This window comes from Rhea americana, unplaced genomic scaffold (genome assembly GCF_003343005.1).
Source record: "Rhea americana isolate MKP2758 unplaced genomic scaffold, rheAme1 scaffold_95, whole genome shotgun sequence".
NCBI lineage: Eukaryota > Metazoa > Chordata > Aves > Rheiformes > Rheidae > Rhea > Rhea americana.
The window spans coordinates 1,094,955-1,113,877 of record NW_028187144.1 but is presented as its reverse complement, the minus strand read 5'-3'; the positions used below and the strand labels follow the sequence as shown (position 1 = coordinate 1,113,877).

General features: G+C 38.1%; 1 protein-coding gene across 1 annotated transcript in view; it reads left to right on the top strand.

Moving 5' to 3' along the window:
- Window positions 1-413: 413 nt before the first annotated feature.
- RNASEH2B (ribonuclease H2 subunit B) overlaps window positions 414-18,923 on the top strand; it is a 59,680-nt gene continuing 41,170 nt past the window's right edge. The window contains exon 1 of the mRNA XM_085325000.1: window positions 414-515. Coding sequence (XP_085181126.1) covers window positions 414-515 — 102 coding nt within the window. The remainder of the gene's footprint in view (window positions 516-18,923) is intronic.

Sequence of the window (18,923 nt, the reverse complement as noted above, 5' to 3'; positions counted from 1 at the left end):
ATGTGCTTTGGATACAATACCCAGTCTATCTCTTCCCAAGAAGAAAAAACTTACAGAAATCTTCCTCCCTCCCCTCTCCAAAGATCTGGGACTCTCTCCAGGTATCTGTCTGGTTTTGCTCCTAATTTTCCATCCAGAGCTTGTGAAATGTATGTAAAGCTATTTCTGTGGGCCATTCTCATGGCAGAGCTGAAACTAGTTACATGTAGCTCCCAAACCAGACTGGGCAGTCAGCTAAGCGGGTGAATAGGAAACCAGACATCTGCTGTAGCAGAACAGGCAGACATATGCCAGGTTTCTCCAACTTCACCTTTGACTTCCACTGAAGGTACATTGATGAATGAGTTTCAGCTCAGGGCCTCAAAGAGCGAAGGGGAAGAATTGGCCTGGGGTGAGCTGTATGTCCAAGGACGATGACATGCTGTGAAGTATTTGAAGACATTCACATAGGGCTGACAGACAACACACAGACTATGGCAGAGCTGTGCTCTAGAGGAACAGCAGCTGGAAACCAGGTGAGGTTATATTTAGGCAATGGCATGGATTTCCTAGAATTTTCTTAAAACAATTTGTAATCAAAATTTCCAGGTGAGTTAAAAAAAAAAAAAAAAAAAAAAAAAAAAAAAAAAAAAAGAAAGAAAGCCTAGATCAGTTAAATAAATAAGCTCAAATGACATATTTAATTAAATTTTTCCAAAAAGAAAATTTCATTTTTTTTTACAAAATCAGCATTTTCCAGTGGAAATGTGTTGGTTTTGCAGAAACTACCCTTTCCTGTGTGGAAGGTCATTCCAAGTAGAAAATTTCCAACAACCTCTAGGTCTATTGTGTGTTTTTTTCAGTCTCTAAGACCCTGAAAAGTACAGGCTGAGACTACCATGGCTTTTCATAGCATTTCATACTGGCTCATTTGTCTCATTGTTTGTGTAGATAGGGGGCTGCTAAGAAGTCTTTTTTGGAACTTCCCATCTCAGATGTCTGGGACACTTTTTACTCCTTCATTTTGAAATCAGAATGAAAGGTTCTTTTCTGCTCTCTTTTCAGTTCTTATCATCATGCCAAAAGCTGTCTTAAATTATGCAGCTTTTGTAAAACGCCTTGAAATGTGTTTATATAAGAACAAACCGTAGAAATTGAAGTGAAAGGACCAAATCCTGCACTGCACTTGCTATCCATTGATGAGGTATTCAGGGAAAGCCTGAATGGCAGCATATGAATACGGGTAGAACAGAGATTAAATTATTCTCTAGGGGAAGAGAGGCACCATGGGCAGGCAATGCAGATCCTTAACATATTCCTTATGGAACCAATATATAATGATAGAATGATAGTTCATTCATGACACTGACACAAAATAAAGATCAAACTTCTTACCCACTTTGCATGACAAACTCTTGAGGTAGCTTACAGCCATTTTTGCAGCAGTCACACTTTGCAAATTCAAACGTTGGTAAACAAAACACACTTAGCCTTCTCTTTAACAACTGGTTTCTCCATGGATAGTGCATTAGCACTGCCCAGTATGTGGTGCATACTGTGTCATGTCTGGGAACAGACTGTGAAAGAGCAAGTCAGTCCCCTATATGTGGGCAACATCCTACTGGAACAAATACACCCAGGTCTGTAAATATTCTCCAAAACTAGAAGTCTTGAAGGTCACTGGAGTTCTTTTCCTCTCATGTCCATTGACACAGTCATTGCTGCCACTCAAGTGATCATCGTATTTTGGTATATTTTTTAACTAAAATAAAATCACTAGAATCTCATTGTTGTAAATACTGCCTTCAGACCTCAGCCAATGAGTCCCCCTCCGCCTTTTTCCAGGGAATGGGCAACAAATAATCTTGGGATGTGGAAAATGTATAAAATCCAGGGACTTAGGGTCTCCCCAGAGAGGACAGATTGCTCCAAAATTAAAATTTATCTTTTAAAACCTCRGGGCCTGGTCAACAATTTATGGAAACAGACATGCTTGCATAAGCATGCAGGAGGATTTCTGCCAGAGAAAGGACTGGGTCTAGAATTTGAGCTGTTTTGAAGGTGTCCTTAGCAACACAGATCTGAGCTTATTCTTTTGTGCATTAAGGATCACGTTCCTTTACTGTGTTGATAAATCTCCCAGTCAGTTTCCTGAACACAACAGAAAAAGTAACATTCTCTTCTCCTTCTGGAGTTTACTATGAAGCCAGTATCTGAGACTTAAATATTCATTTTGATAAACATTTAATTTATTATATCAGAAGTATTCAGATAACATGTTTTGAGGGTGAGTTTTCGTCACGTTTGATGTTCTATTTGTTCCAAAGAAACTAGGATGATTAGGTGGTCATCCTAAATACATAAAAATAAAATTTACCTTCTGTATTCATGTATTTCTTTTTTGTACTAAGGATCATTACTCCTTTTCACCCTATCTTTATAGGAGATGCTCTACAGCAAAGTATAAATGTGCAATAGCATAATTTATATGTTTTGAATACCCCATCCCCTGAATTTCCCGTATGAAATAACAGCTCAGCCATACCATTTACATAGCTCCCAAAGCATCCAAACATTTTTAAGATGAGTTTTAAGCCTGACTCTCACCCAAGAGAGTTTATACCATAAAAGTAATTGGCACCAGCCACATCTCTACCTTCCAGCTTCACATTGGAGCTGTCCTACAGAGAAGATTGTAGCCCTTTTTGGCTTGAACAGCCTCCCTTGTAGAAACAATGAAGGTTTGTCTTTAGTAGAAACCTATTTGGGAGACAAAYCACTCCTGCTCCAGGGTGATACCTTATTCCTTTAAAACTGGTTGGCCTCAGCTCACCCTCTGCTCTCACTCCAAGGACACATTATGGAGATTATTAAGGATCTCACACTTCTGCAGTAATGGGAGACTGAAACTGCAAAGGGTTGCATGACTTTCGTGTCCTCCTCTGTAGCTGTTCATTCCCATCGTATCAGTGGAGCACAACATCAGCATGGGACAGACCCTCTCTAGTGTCTCTCACCCCCATGCAGAGCTGCTCTGGGTAGTGATAAGAAGCTTCCCTACTTCTTACTGTCTTATAAACAGAGGATACAGTTTGGCCTTATGAATGTGACTGTTGCTGATTTTTGAGATACTGACACAATGTATATTTGCAAAGACTGTTCCTTCCTCTGGCCATCCAAGTACAGTATTTCAGAGACTGTTTATATTTGGATATGTAAGAATTAGGCGAACAAAGGCTTCAGCAGAAAARCAATAAATATAACACACTTGTGAGAACTAAACACATTTGAAAGCACAATGAATACAAGGAAAAATACAGGTTCCTGTGCTACTGTATATGTGAAGGAAGAGAGTAGACATAGATACAACAGTTTAGCACAAAGATTGCATGCTGTGGACTCCAAATCAGCTGTAATACTACATCCATCAGTGAATGCAGGAAACAGGATCTGAACTGAGTATTATGAAATCTGTGCATAGAGGGTCTCATCTAACACTCAGAAAAGGTGATGAAAGTTCCCACTGAGCTGTGGAAGGACCTAGAACAAACTGCAAAGATCAAAGATTGCATTTTCCTGACCTGTCAGGTCCTGCACAGTGTTGCCACATGAGATATGCCAGCCTGCTGGCCCAGCACAGCCCTTTCCCTCTGGTACTGAGAAATCGTTGACCTGTCAACCTGCCTTTCACTGAGAGGGAAGAGATTTCAAAGGATTGCTTTTCTGCAAGGCAAGAGAGCACATGGGATTACCAAGATATGTCAGTGGATTTGCAGCAAATATTTGCATGCTGCTCTTCCCTGTGGTACTTTATCTCTGCCTCAGCAGAGTCTAGTGGCAATGCAAAGCAGCAATGCAATTAAACATACAATCCCTTGGGAGGAAAATCCCTCCCAAACTGCTACACATACTGCATTATCCCTCAATTACCTCTTAACTTTGTCTACTGCTTCATTCTTTCTGAAACAAATAGCATAGCTGTTTGATTCTCACATTTTGTTTCCCACTAAATCTTCCAATTCATTTAACTCAGAAGGGAAAAACTCCTTTGTCCCAGCTGTAAATAAATACTTTGAATGCAACGAACCTTAAAACTGTTCCCTGAAGATCTCTACTGCTGCACCCAGTAAGTTACAGGAACTAGTTTAATTTGGCATTAAAATAGAATGACAGGTACAGGAATGCCTGAATTCATGCACTTTTAGCTCATAAAGGACAGGGAGGCACAATGCTACCAGGACTCACACCATGAACAGCAGTAATAACATTCACAAAGCGAAATAATGGATATAAAGTAACTAAGTGCACATGCAAGCAGACTGAGAAATGATTGCTCAGACTAATGCGGAGTAGAGCAAATAAGACATCTTGAAGTAAGATACATATACAAAAATCAAGATGAGCAGTAAACACGACAACTGACATATCACAGGAATCCAGTGCAGGATTCCATACAGGTCATGCATCTAGGGGCTACGTGCCTTAYAAGAATCTGTCAGTTTGGTGCCTTGACGATGGTGGGTCTTATCTACAAACTGCGTGAACATCTGGTCGTTCTGGTTTGCAGTTCATAACAGCAGTATTTCTGAGAGTCTCATTTTATTTGTCATTTCCATTTTCCCACCAAAAAAGCCTAAAATATTTGTCATCATTTTAGTGGGGAAAATTTTAATTTCTCATTCTTTATGTACTTTCATTATCTTTTCTAACTGTTTCTCTCAAGTATCATCTGTTAGATGAAATATTGTGAAAAATATCAACAGAAGTCAATTTAACAAATACTGTGAAATTCAAATAAAAAATACAATGAGTACACAGCTAAGTATTAGTTAAACAACATATAAACCCTGAGAAATATATGAGAGAKGCTCAAATTCAGTTGTTTTTGGTTGAGTAAGGCTCGTCAAGAGTCCAGGCTCATGCAGCATGGCCTCCTAATCCTTTCCTCTGAAACATTAAGGATATGGCATATGTACCTTCACAGTAAAGGTGGGTGATGAACCTAGTCTCCTTTAAGTCAGTGCTCAAAACTCCTTTTTTTCCAGAAGCCTCCCGACTTACCACTCAAGGTAGGATTTGGCTCCTATGGGTGTCTATATGCAGGTATTTATTTGTGAGCATGCTGTATAAGCTCCTGACGTATCAACAGAAATCTATTCATTACAGTCGCTGGAGCCCAACTGAGGTGCCTAAACATAGGTGTCCAGCTGAGACTCCCTAGTATCATAAGGAGACAACTATACATGGATATATCTGAGGCATCTCTACAACTGCCTGGCAGATATGACACAGGATGTACGCCAAACCATCAGCAGCAGCTAGATGTTACAGGAATACACCTGACCATCTAAACTGATCCTTAACTGTGTTTGGGCAACTGAATGAAGCCCAGTGACTTCTGCTTTTGGCTTTAATCTGATTTTAATAATAGTACTTTAAAGTGTATGATGCCTTTATTTAGTCAGCTGGGCCTAATCTCGATGTATAGGACAATTCTAGAGAAGCTGTAAACAAGTTTTTAAAATGGTCATGATGCTCCWTGCCACAAAGCAGTGAGTGTGGATAGCTTCTTACAACCAGCTAAGAAAAATATTCAACATTCCTTCAGACTAAAAGCTGCTCTAGTGCTGGTGGTGGTCCTGCTTCAAGAGGGAGGTTGAACTGGATGACCTCCAGAGATCTTTTCCAACTCACACTTCTATGATTCTGTGAGCCTGGCTTGTTCAGTCCTACGCTACAGARCATCTTCCTAATCTCTTCTTGAGGTCTGCTCTGTTCTTGAGTTGAACCAGAAGCTAGCATTTTTTTTTTTTTTAGGGCATTTCTGCGTGAGTCTGAGTCAGTTCATCAGCTCCCCAGGACATGGGCTGTGTCTCTATTTACATTTATAAAGGGTCTAACACACCCTCTGAACCAAACAAAAACTATGTCAAGAGTCTGCAACTGTTCTTCAACTATGCAGAGGCCTTATATCAAGAAATCACACTCAYATCAACCTAAGAAAAAGTCGAGCATATATTTTAGTGGTTTCCAGTACATGATAATAAACAAAATAATAAATAGTGTTTTCTAACCAGACCGAGACACTTGCTCTGTGAGCAGCAAAGCCTCCCTGACTGTGAAAAGGGAAGGATAATAAGAGCACCCCAGTGTGCCCCTGTAAGGGCAGCCTGGGAGCTCTGCCGAAATGGCATCATCATGACTGGTGGCATGGCTAGGACAGACCCATCAGCACCAACACAAGAGAAAGGCCCAGAACAGGGGATTTATGTGTGGTTTATCCTTTTCATCTGAGAAATCAGTTTCAGAACAGGATGAAGTAACTGGATGTAACCRAACAGACATCTAGCTGAATACTTGTCTTTATAATATCCAATAACTATATATATTTTGGAGAACATGGTGCTGGATTCTCAATTGACTCATTCATTGTACAAGCATCTATTAGATTTCCAGCCACTGAGATTTATTTCTTTTCATTAAAAGTCCACATTATTATTTATATAGTCAAGGACATAAGTAATGTTGGAAAAAATAAGTATTAAAGTTGAAGAAAAAATAACCAAGTCAATAATAACAGAAGAAAAGAAAAATATGTAGTACATATTAAAAATGAAAACAATTGTTATAAATATAATGGCCTTAAATRTTTGCTTTTATGTGACAGATGTTTTTAACAAAATGTCTGTGTTGGCAGTTTGAGCACACTTATGATTTTAATTTGTGTAATATTCCCTTTTAGTATTGATGTCTATTTACAACATCTGTGAAGGGTCTGTAACCTGACTGTGACAGGGAAAAACTAACAGACTGCTATTGGAATCTTTCCACTGGGTCCATGTAACAGACTATTAACAAAAATCTTAAATAGCTATTCTAATCATCAACAGCAATCTTACGCAAATTATATCAGACCCAAAGGACCCGATTAACTTTAAAATGCCTAACAGACCTGAAACATAAATTTTGCTCCTCAGCGGAGTCAGAATCAGATCATATCATATGCACCAGTTTTAGCTAGGCACACACAAATTCAGTATGCAAGGCAGCCCGCAGACACGCAGGCAGGGTTCCATTTTCATGACAAGGAGAGCACATTTCTGAGCATTGAAATTAAATGTAGTCCTCTTTTTTTTTTTTTTTTTCTCTCTGTTGCTCTTCTATAAATCTCCAGCTGGAATTCTCATTCCATAACAACTCTTTTAACCAGCTGGAACTTGGACAAAATCCTGGCACAGGGAGGCATTAATATGTCAATGCAGAGCTGCTGTTAAAGTGATACCACTGATAGAGGTAGGTAGAGGACTTTTGCTTGAGCAAAGCCAAATCTCACTGACCGAGATGCGGCGGCAGAGTATGCAGTTTGCTCTTGGAAAAGTGTGAATGAGAGAACATGGGTTGTCCTTTGCTATTAATTGCTTAATAGTTGCACCAAACTTTGAAATGTTAAGTATTATCAGGTTTTGTCCCAGAGGTCTTATCCAGAGTTCTTGCTTGTTCACTCCTTCTWAATCAGGAGCCAAGATTTCCTCCACCTTTTGCCACTTAGGCCTTCTCTTCCCTTCCCTCCCACACATACCCTTTGTTTGACCCCATCTATACTACAATAACTATTTAATTAACAACAGTTGTTAAATTTGTTTATGGCCTGACCTTATAAYGCAGTTTGGCTGGCCACTTTGGATGGAGCCACACTGTTTTATATCTAGGTTAAGAAAAATGACTAGGTAGAGACCTAAACTAAAGAGCTTTTCTATAARAAATAAAAACCAAAACACAACAAAAAATATAATTACATTTATATCACCATTTGGCCTTATCCACACTGGCTGTCCAGGCTGCATTATAACCAAGTCTTTGATGAGGGAGTCCTACAGGCATTGCTTAAGTTAACCGTTTTTCATACTGTGGAGGAGAGAGGAGGATAGTTCTTTAAGAGCTTTTATTATGGCACTTCCTTTCAAAGCAACAAGGCAAAAAAGCTCCCTTCATCCTTTATCCCTGTTTTCCTTGATGCTTAGAAGCTAGGTCCAACTTCTGGCAAGAGAACTCCAAAGTTTCTGACAAATCCAGGTCTCAGCTGGGTACAACTGCTTACTTCTGAGCAAATGACATGATCATAGGATAAAAAATTTCTAGTATTACCTGCAGTAATTTTTTCCTTCTCTCACACTAGCCATATTTAATTTCTTTTTTTTTTCATTTTTATTTTCATTCATTCTTTTTCCTTTTCTTATCATATTTTTTTTGGCTGCTTTGCCAAAACGCCTCCTTTCTTGTATTTTCATTTCCCTTTTTCTTTTTCTTCTTTTGGTCTTTGTCCCTCAGGATTTCCACATGAATGCCCTTAGGAATGGGAAAGCACCGAGTAGAGTAGCAAAGCCTTAGTGTGTGTGTGTATATATATATATATATATATATATATATATATTTATATATATAAAGAGAGAGAAGTTATCTTTTGCCTGCTACTTTAAAGTCCTTTGAATGTGGAATTCCTTAGGATAGAACTAAGAAATCATGAACCACAGAAGGGTTGAGATTTGAATGGACCTCTTGGAGATCATCTAGTCCAACCTCCCTCCTAAAGGCTGACACTTTCTAGGTGTATTCTATGTAATTCACAAATTATATRTTAGACAAATAAAGATATGGATGTTTTCTACATCATTTAGGCTTTCTTCTTGTTCAGAAGCATTTATGTAATGGATTTAGTATCTGTAGTATCTTTAATAGGCCAGTGCAAATCTCCTTCTCTCAGAGTCCAAAATTTTTCCTCAAGCATTCTGCTACAAAAGGAAGGACGACTCTGAAAATTTTATTTCCTCTCTCTCTGTGAAGCAAAAAGTGACCTCAGATGGGTCTCTGTCCAGACCATCAGAGAGTCAGATGGTATTTGCACATCTGAGAAGGAAAGAATCAAGGCCTCACTGTGTGTATAGAAGCCTAATGAACATATCTTTTTGCCCTTTGAAGGGAGGTTGGTTATATAATAGGGAGAATGTTCTTGGTTGTGCCAATGTCTCAGAGAATAGATGGGGATTCAGCACTGCTGCGGATGTTGCCTCTAAGACAAAGCAAATCCAAGCAATTAAAGATTCCTTAGCACGTTTCCTGAATGTGTTCTTGCCAAACTGGCACTCATTTTGGAAAAAAAAAAAAAAAGAGAGCATACTAAGAATAGGTAGCAAAATGGACAAATGCTCCATATTGTAAATGTCAGGGTTTTATAGTAAAGTCTTCAAAGATCAAAAATTCACTGAAGAAAACTATGTATGCTCACTCCCAAACACCCACACTTCTTTCATCTGCACAGCTGAACTAGAAATGGATTCCCTGTGAGATTTCATTCACTTCACATTTGTGTTTGAGTTAGAGCTAGCATAGTAGTGGAAATACTATCAGAGTATGTCTTTATTCCTACTTCACCTCAACAGAGCAAACAGGCACAAAACAGAATTTTATATTGTAGTCTTTGTTTAACTGAATACAAAAAAAGATTTCAGCTTCAAATTGGTCAGATTTTTGGATACTGGCTCAGACTGTTTCTTATTTTATCCAAACTGACCTATTTGAAATTCTGTTAATGTCCTCTTGAACTAGTTCATGTTCTCCTGCTCTCTTTGTGTAATGAACTGTATATGTTCCAAAACAGTTGAGTGCAGTTAAATCATAAAACCATGGATCTCTGCTGAACCTGAGTGTCAAGCAAAAATTAAAAACATATTTCTGAGAAAGGTTAAGGAATCACATCAGCCACCAATCTGGGTAGATTCAGAAGACTTAGGAATATTAATAAACTGTCTGAGTTCAACTGTTAATGCATAGCTTTTCCACAGAAGTTTCTGTTCAAAAAATGTTTTAGTCTTCTGTTCAGTTCACTTATGATGTATGTAGCAAAATTAGTTCACATACCCAAACAGACATCTTGGACTGAACTGTTCTATATTTCTTGAATTAAACTGTTCCAGGTAGACATAATTTTTGGACTGTTATTCACCTATTCATAAAAAATTTTTAATGGTACTAAATGAGAATTTATTGTATTCTTTGCRATATTTTTTCAACATTATCTATAATGATCTTAAAGCAGATAAATCACTATATTAAATACACATGTTTCCTAAATGCTAGTATTTTTAGCTTGGTTTCCCATAATTCCTGCAATTGGGCAGTCTCTTCTGAACTTAGTGGCAAGTTTCAACCAARTTATAAAGAAGAGTAAGGGCCTAAGAATGTTATCATAGGTACCTAACTTGAACCAAAATTTCGGGTAATTGGAGAAGAAGCCCCCCTAGAGCAAGGACTCTCTCTACAGTCAGTGGAGACAGGTAAATGCCTTTAGAAGCCTCCAAAGGCAGACCTTGYCTGCCAGGTTTATGTGTCTAGACTTAGGCAGACAGGCACTGCTGTCCTTCTGTTGTTGGTAGTCAGGACAGAACCACTGTAAAAAGACTGCTCACTAGTTTCCTTGAATTTAATTTCAGGTTAGGTCCCTATTTAGGGACTTGATCCCATCCTAAGTACCTACAGAAAAATAAGATCTACCTGGAGCACAGAGGTAAAAGACACAGGAGCTGCTCTCACCAACGGAAATGCACTGAATTTAGCTTTTGCGTGGTCTGTTCAGTGGCCAGAGGGCCAACAGCATTTGCACAGCTCTAGACTAGCTGCAGCATATGCTGAATCTTGGCAAATTGAAATGCTGAAAAGGAACTGGGCAGGGGATCTAGGGTTACTATGGAAGGAAAAGTTGGAGAATAAAGGATAGAAATCCATAAGAAACAATTTGTTCCTACTAGAATTTTATTCTATTTGTTGGTTCTGCTGCTCACAAAATAACTTATTTAAGTATGTCAAATACTTTTGTTTACTCTTTTAAGCTCAAAATGCATTTGAAATTCAACTGTGCTGGAGTAACTGGTAACACTGTCCTTGTCCTACCAACTGCTTTTCCAGGACATCACATGCAAACTCTGTATTGTAGGAATATATATTTTGTGGGGAGATACTGCAGTCTAAATGCCTAACTCTTACAGGAACAACCATTGCACTGACTCTTGCTTACATTTTTAATCTTTCTTTGGCTTCTGGCCATTTTCTAAACAAATGAAACATGCCTGTATTGTTCTGTCCAGCAGGCAAATGATAAAAAGTCTGTTTCAGACTATAGGCAAGCTAGTCTTCAGCCAGTCACTTCTAAAGACATGGAACAAGTATAGCAGTCTTTAAGTTTAATATTGCCCCTTCACATTTTAAATCAATTTACAATCTTTCTTTGTAATCAGCTTGGTTCCTTCCCAAAACCAGTATGAGTTATGATTTATTGCCCATTTTTCATTTCTGGTATGATGCTCTTGATAAGGGTTATGTCAAGGACAATACTTCTTGATTCATACAGAACTTTTGATATAGCATTTCACACAGGCTCTTTGTTTAAATAAAGCTCTAGATGGTGGATGTACCTTAACAAGTAATTTTTGTAATGATCTGCTTTGGAGGTCGCAAAATACTGTTAATGATGTTTCAAATAACAATGACCCTTTGCCTTCTAGAATTCCCCTTGAGTACATACTTGGCTGAAATCTATTTTTATGCATATTAACAATATAATCTCTTTGCAGCACTCACAAAATAATAGACTTACTTGCATTAGCAAAGACACAACACTTCATAAGCCAACATACAATTCAACTGAGCTTTCTGATTTTCAGTCAGACTTAGAAGTAACTTTAGAATAGAGCTATTTTCTATATCATTAACACATGCAGGAAGCTAAGAAATCACCRAATACCTAATTACCAGTAAGATTTATTTTGCTCATGAATTCAGAATACTTTTAAAAGATAAATGAAAAACTGTTGTGAAGTGAAAAGCTTTATAYAATGAGAGCCATTAACTCAGGATCAATTCAATTAAAAAAAACACCTAAGTTAGGTATACCTGCATATTTCCACAGACTCTTTTTCCACCTAGAAATTTTGTAGCATCAGAAAAACATGGTCACTTATCAAGGATTTCTGCATGTTTGTCAGTTCATTTGGAGTGACAGCAATAGCTCTGACCAGGCTGTCAGTTCTGGGCAAACAGCCACTATGCATGCACCAGTATCCACACTCCTGTGCAGCTGTTATACAGTCTATTTGCACACATTACTGATGCAGCTGTACAGTGTGCTTTCTGCATGTGCAATAAGCCCAGATCTCCAGAAATGTCAGACTTACTATGCATGAGCTGGCTACCTCCTCACACTATTCATCCAAAACTCCTAAACAGAAGAGCCTTATAAAGTTTATTTGAATATTGACCTCTTGTTCTTGTTTGCAGTAGACCTATTCGGCAAAAATCCTCACTGGCCACATTATGACACATATATTGAAGCTAGGTTGTGTCTATACTAATAAATCAAACAGGCCCAGGCCCCTTCCATGGCCCCAAGGGAAGAAGCAGGCGTGTGTCCATGATGCTGTACTCTTTCTCCTTAAGACAGAGTGGCTCTGTTCAGACAGCCCACTGGGAACAGTCATGCAGCCCCTTAAGTTGTGCCATGCTAGATGGCATGGGGCAAAGCTTTGCCAGGAGAGGCTGAGAATTAGACAATACAGACAGTGTCAGGAGAGTGTAGAGGCCATGTTCTCACCCTGTTTGTTTTACCTTTCCTGATGTCACCCATGGTTACAGTAAAACAGTCAGAACTGCAGAACAGGCAAGCGAAGCAGTCAGCCTCCACTTACTGAGGGAGGACTCTCAGGCGTTTTTAGTTACACACTGTAAGCTCCCACAAACCTTGTTTCCTTAGGACATTGGATATAAACGCCACTCAGAGCTTTTGTAATTATTTTTCTGTTGTGGCTAGTTTCCAATCTAAAAGGAGATTGGGTAGAGAACAGAGACCCTCTACCCAACCTAAACGAGGATTAGTATGCCATTTCTAGAGACAGAAATTCAGTGGATCAGTTAGGCGTCAAGTCTGCTTTTTGATGCACATGAATGACTATCTTTGGCACTAGCAGACTGGCACATCATATTTGCTAGGACATTGAGATGCCTCTAAAGGAAGCTTTTTAAATAGTGCTGACCTTGGAGATCCCACCTGGAGGGTTTCCTCTAAGAGCATAACTCTGTTGGTTTATATTCGTATGACTGAAAGCAGAATTTGACTATTTAAGTTTTGTAGTTAACCATGATGGAACTCTGTAATGACTTCTGAACATAGAATACTGTCTTGACTATTGGTGGATATTAAAATCATGAATATGTTAGTTTAATAACAAGTTTGCTGTCAAGAAAAAGCAGAGTGGAAAAAAATGGCAGAAAGTAAGCCATTAAACACACAGTGATTGTTCAGAGAGAATTCCTCAAACGGGAGAAATGGAAGATCAAAGGAAATTAAAGCTGTTTGAAGAAGGATGAGGGGAAGGAGAGAAGGCATTTTCTGGACTAAAGGAATAGCATTCTGGGATAAATAGTGCTGATTTGTCTGAGAAATCCAGCCTTTTTCTCTACATCAAAAAGGATGAAGCCTCAGGTCCAATAGACTGATATATAGTCTTACGAAACATTTTGGTGCGCATGCACAAAGGCACAAACACACAAACACTACATATATATGCATATCTATAGCATACATTTTGTATATAAATTATATAGTTATTAAATGTATATGTGTCTGTATATAGTTACATATGCATAAGTGTTGGTGTAGGTGAACTGTGATAGCAATATTGTTTCCAGTTTTTTACTTCAAAGTTACTACATTTACTGTTGATATTATGGAAGATATCCCAAGTACTGTTGGATTATAGTAACAATCCTATTGCATCATACTTGTGAGGCTAACTATATAACATTCAAACTCAAGGACTGTCTCATTGCTTACCAACCTGGATGTCTTTTCTTTTCTGATCTGTTCTGTTGGGCATCATTTCTTTTCTTATTCTGCTTATCAAGTGAGCACTTGTTTTCAGAGTCTCCTGATGGTACTGAGAGATCCCTTGAAATCCACAGTATATGTAGGCAGGGTTAATATGACCACAGTAACAGTTTTGAAGTAACGTCTTTTAATTTGGAAAAAAAAAAGTCTCTATATGTTTTTTGAAGCATGTGTTAGTGTTTTCTTTTTCTTTTTTTCTTTTTTTTTCTTTTCTTTTTTTTTTTTGGTCAGTGTCTGAGTCATAATCTGGAGGATATTTTGCAGTAATTTACTGCTATGGATGAACGTATTATGCACATTAAACAAATGTTGTTACCGTTCACTTCAAGCCAGCTCACAATCTGCATGCTCATTCAACTTTTTCTACAAACAGTATACATCACACTAAGTAGTTTCTATAAACAGAYTAAGTTCTGCTTGCTACAGCAACACACCCCCAAAAAGTGAATTTTCTAGTTATTTAAACAGAGAAGGAAAAAAATTCTCAGGTGCTCTGAAAGAAAAATGTGAAATTKCAGTGTTCTTGGGTCAACAGCTATCTATTTCTGCTAACATCACAGTAAAATCCTCTCCATCCTTACAGTATGAAGGATTTACAAAGACAGAGAGATAAYAACAACTATGTGTAAAATGGAGTCTAGTAAAGAAAAAAAGGAAAGAAGGAAGGGGTTCATATCTGCTAACTGAGACATTCACAGTCTGGATATCTACCTCTAGCTAGTTGGCTTCCTCTGAGATAAACTTATAAAGCAGGTTCAATGAATAGCCAGTTGGTTTCTTTCCATTTCACAAAGTGACGTTAACTGACCAGCTTGAAGGTAGGCATTTACAGCCTGGATGCCTAAAATTGGGCAATACTAATCTCATAGTTTCTATGGGTGTGCCTATCTTTTCTGTTTTCCTTCTTTTTTCCATCTCTTATCCCTATTAAAACTGACATACAGACAAAATTTGGAATGAACTGGGTTATCTCCATTAAGGCAAAAATTGATGATAATTATCTATAGATGTGATACAACCTTGATTAGTACAAAGAACAGAGAAATTCTAGCTCAGAGCTGATTAGATTTTTTTTCATTACTGTTATTTAAATGCTTCTATATAAATACTGCTGTTTTATTCAAAATGGAATAACTTCAATAAAAGAGCACTTGTTTAGATTACTACTATCATGAAAAAAATATTTTAAATGATTATTTTTTCAGCTTGGAAAAGTGATTTAGAATTTCARTTAAAAAATAAAACAGTTTTGAGAGTTATTTTATAAATTCCTAATGTTTATGTTAGTGTGTACGTTCTTTTTGGACAAGGCATCTCTATTTTAGGCCTACGTATGTTCTTCTGAGTTGCAGCTGACCATTCTAAGGTGCCTAGGATTTAAATGGAGGGATTAACCAGCTCTTAAGTATTTCTGAAGTTATAAACCTGAGATCGGAAAATTGTTATCTGAGTTAAGCAAACCAGTCTTGGAGGATAGGAGTACCACATAGCTTGTTTTCTTCCCTCTTATACGACAGGATGTGTTTCATGCGACCAAAATGGCATTTTTTTTCCTGCTACAGGATGAGACTATGYCAAGGCATGTGAGAAGAGATGATCCTGTTCTTGAACTCAGGGAAATGGATACTGAATTTTGGTCACATCAGGAAGTACTTTTAGTCACGTGACAAGGAAGAACTATGATTTATTTTGGTGGGTCAGAACAGAGATACATCATCGTTTTATGCTCTGTTAAATTATGCTTTCTAAGAATATACCATTTGTCATTTAAATGAGCTTATTTTAATGTATAATGAAGCATGATTCATGTTTCTTGATACAGTTTTATTAGGCTTTTCAGTTTTTATATATATCTAATGTTTTCTTTTTTGTACGTATCCATCATTAGTCATGAGGGTGAAGGGGCGTAATTCTTGTCTAATACTAACAAAATAATGAAAATAAAGATTGAATAAAATATTTTCAAATAGTTTCAACCCCACATGTATTTTGTTTTCAGTAAAGCCAAACAAAATAATAATTTGACTTGTAATGAACAGAGAGCAGTATTTCAAACTAGACAATTTTAAATGAATCATAATTACTTTTATATTCTGGTACATCAACTCAAGTTACATGTAACAATAGGCATCCTACTGGGATGAAATATAATGCTGTTAYATGGATACAGCTGACCCTTAAACATGCACGTCAATAGATTTAAAGTTATGCATATAAATGCCTGAAGCACCAAAGCATAAAACAGCTAAATTTGGCTCATAATTTTAATTTGTTTGTTGAAACATTGTAAAGTGAAACATAATCATAAGTGGAAACATTTTTGTCTTTTAAATGACAACCTTAGCTTAAGAAAGAATCACACTTCTTTCTAAACAGCRTTTCAGCTCTCCCTCCAAGCAATATTTAAAAGTTACTTGTGTAGCTGAGGAGGAAGGGATAAATTCCACAGCTGAAGGTGGGCAAAAGTAGCATTTCTTTGGCAACAGAAAGTAAGTAATTTTTGTTTAGCGAAAAGAGATGCTTGCATTTGCACAGATATTTGGATTATTAGAAGCAGCCCTAGCAAAAATGAAGGAAGGGACATAGTGCAGGTGATGTTTGAATGCATATCAACTGGTTCTGAAATGTGTTAAACAATTGTCCTCAGATAGGATGAAATCCCATATTGCATGCATTTAGGTTTCTGTATGTGATGAGTCATACTGACCCAAATCAGACTATCCATGTGTGTAAAATTAAGATTTGAATTTCATGGTGATATCACCACAGCAGTTCAGACCAGTCTAARGTTTAAACTTCGGCATTTATTTTGCAGTGGATATTACTAGGTAAGAAACGTTGGCAAGCCTGCAGAGAAAATATTTAATTCTTATGCARATAAGATTTTAGCTTTATCATCAGCTCCTGAAAAAAATCCTTAATTAGTATATTTTAATATTTGTTTATAAAGRCAGATAGTCTATCTCAAACTTCCATGATTAAGAACAGAAAGTTGTAAATATTTAGCATGTATAAATCACTGCATTATTTTTGTTCCACAGCTGATATAATTTTAAAACTTTATTAAAGCTCATTTGAGAATTGCAGTTTAGGGCATTCTGGAGTATCTGAGGAAAACATTTYCAACTGGAAGTTCTTGAAAAAGTACACAGTAGGTCTCAGGGCCAATATACATCTAGAAATTGTGGGAGATGTTTATAAACCAAAAGAAATGAACAACTGGAACCTTCATTCATTTCAATTGATGTTAGGCATACTCAGGGCTTCTGCAAATGAGTTTGCTTATCAGGTGCCTAAATAAGGATGGATTGGTGCAAGGAAAAAAATAAGAGCTTAATAACTCCGTTTTGCAAATGTGCAGCAATATTTGCTGTAAAATTTCCATCATATATGGTCTTGCACACACTGAAGTCAATGGAGGAAACAGGATCTTTGTGCATGCAACAACTGCAGGGTTGCACCTGTGGACCTGACCCTGACATATACAGTATATCTGGAGGTTTGCAGGGTTGGATTCCTAGCTTTTTTTTGAGCTTTATTAAACTCAGCAGTGTACAACAGCTAACTATGCACTGTATTTTGCATGATTGGGAGCCAAATCAATGTTGTTATTTACTAAAAACTTTTTATCCTCATGGAAATCTTTCCTTATTGAAAGATTTCAAACACAGCAACCTGTCCTGTTCTTCTCTCCCACTGCTCTTGTACAGATTACAGTAGAACAGTTGGGAGTTTCTTTTTCTCTTTGCTAATGCAAGCGTTGAAGAGGGTTTTACAACATCCATCAGTAAATGTTGCAATCCAGGCATATGCTATGGCAACTTGCAATCATTTTGAAAGTTGAACTTCCCTGTGATTTCAGTGGGGACTTCTCCTTCAAAACACATGGTGTGGTGTGGTCTTTGGCACTTCTATTCTGTCCCACTTCAGGCAGAAAAAAAGGGAAAATTAAAATAAAACAAATTTAGATTAATGTAATCTCAGAGTTATGAATGTATATGCTCAAACTTCAAGAAAGGATACTTTTCAGCCTCACATCTACTCAGCTGTTTTGCATATGTTGGCCTTGGTTAGTTCTGTTCTGTTTAGGGGCATAAATGTTAGTATGTTTTTAATATTTGTTTCATATCTCTTAGATTTGCATTTGACATGTATACTTTAATACTTCTGATATCGCGTAATATTTGTCTCTTAAATTCCTGGGACAGTGRCCATCAACCCAGCCTTGTGTTGGCGAAGTTATGTATGTATGTCTACTTATGTATATATATAGGCACATGAAGATATACGTATGTACAGATTTTATTTGGCGACTGGGGCTCCTTGGCGTTATCCGTAAGTATAGGACACATTTAACAGGGTCGTTTTACACCACGGAGAATGACAGTTATAAGGAAGCTGTGGATCTCCCCACGCCCAGCTTCGGAGRACTGGAATTTCACACAATTGTTTCACAGGGTCGCTGAAGTCAGAAGGGACCTTTGGAGATCACCTACTCCAACCCCCTGGCTCAAAGCAAGGCCAGCTAAAGCAGGTTGCTCAGGACTATATCCAGCTGAGTGTTAAACACTTCCAGGAACAGACACTCCACAGCCTCTCTGGGCAATTTCTAGCATTTAACCACCCTCAGAGTAAAAGCTTTCATGCGTTTCAATGGAATTCCCTGTATTTCCATTTGTGTCCGTCTCCCTCCGGTTCTGTCCCTGGGCACTACTGAGAGGAGTCTGGCTCCTTCCTCTTTACACCCTCCCTTCAGGTATCTATGCACATTGACAAGAATCCTCTTTGAGCCTTCTCTTTGCCAGGCTAAACYGCCCCAGCTCTCCCAGCCTCCGCTGCCACCCCTCCATCACCCTCGAGGCCCTGCACTGCTGCGGGCAGAGCGACCCCCCCCCGCGCCCACGCGCCCAACGGCCAGCCGACCGCCGGCAGCGCCTGGGGAGGAGCTTTGGCGGCCTCGTTCCCGCCCGCAGCGGCTCGTACCATTCCGGGGAGCGGGACGGGGTTGCGG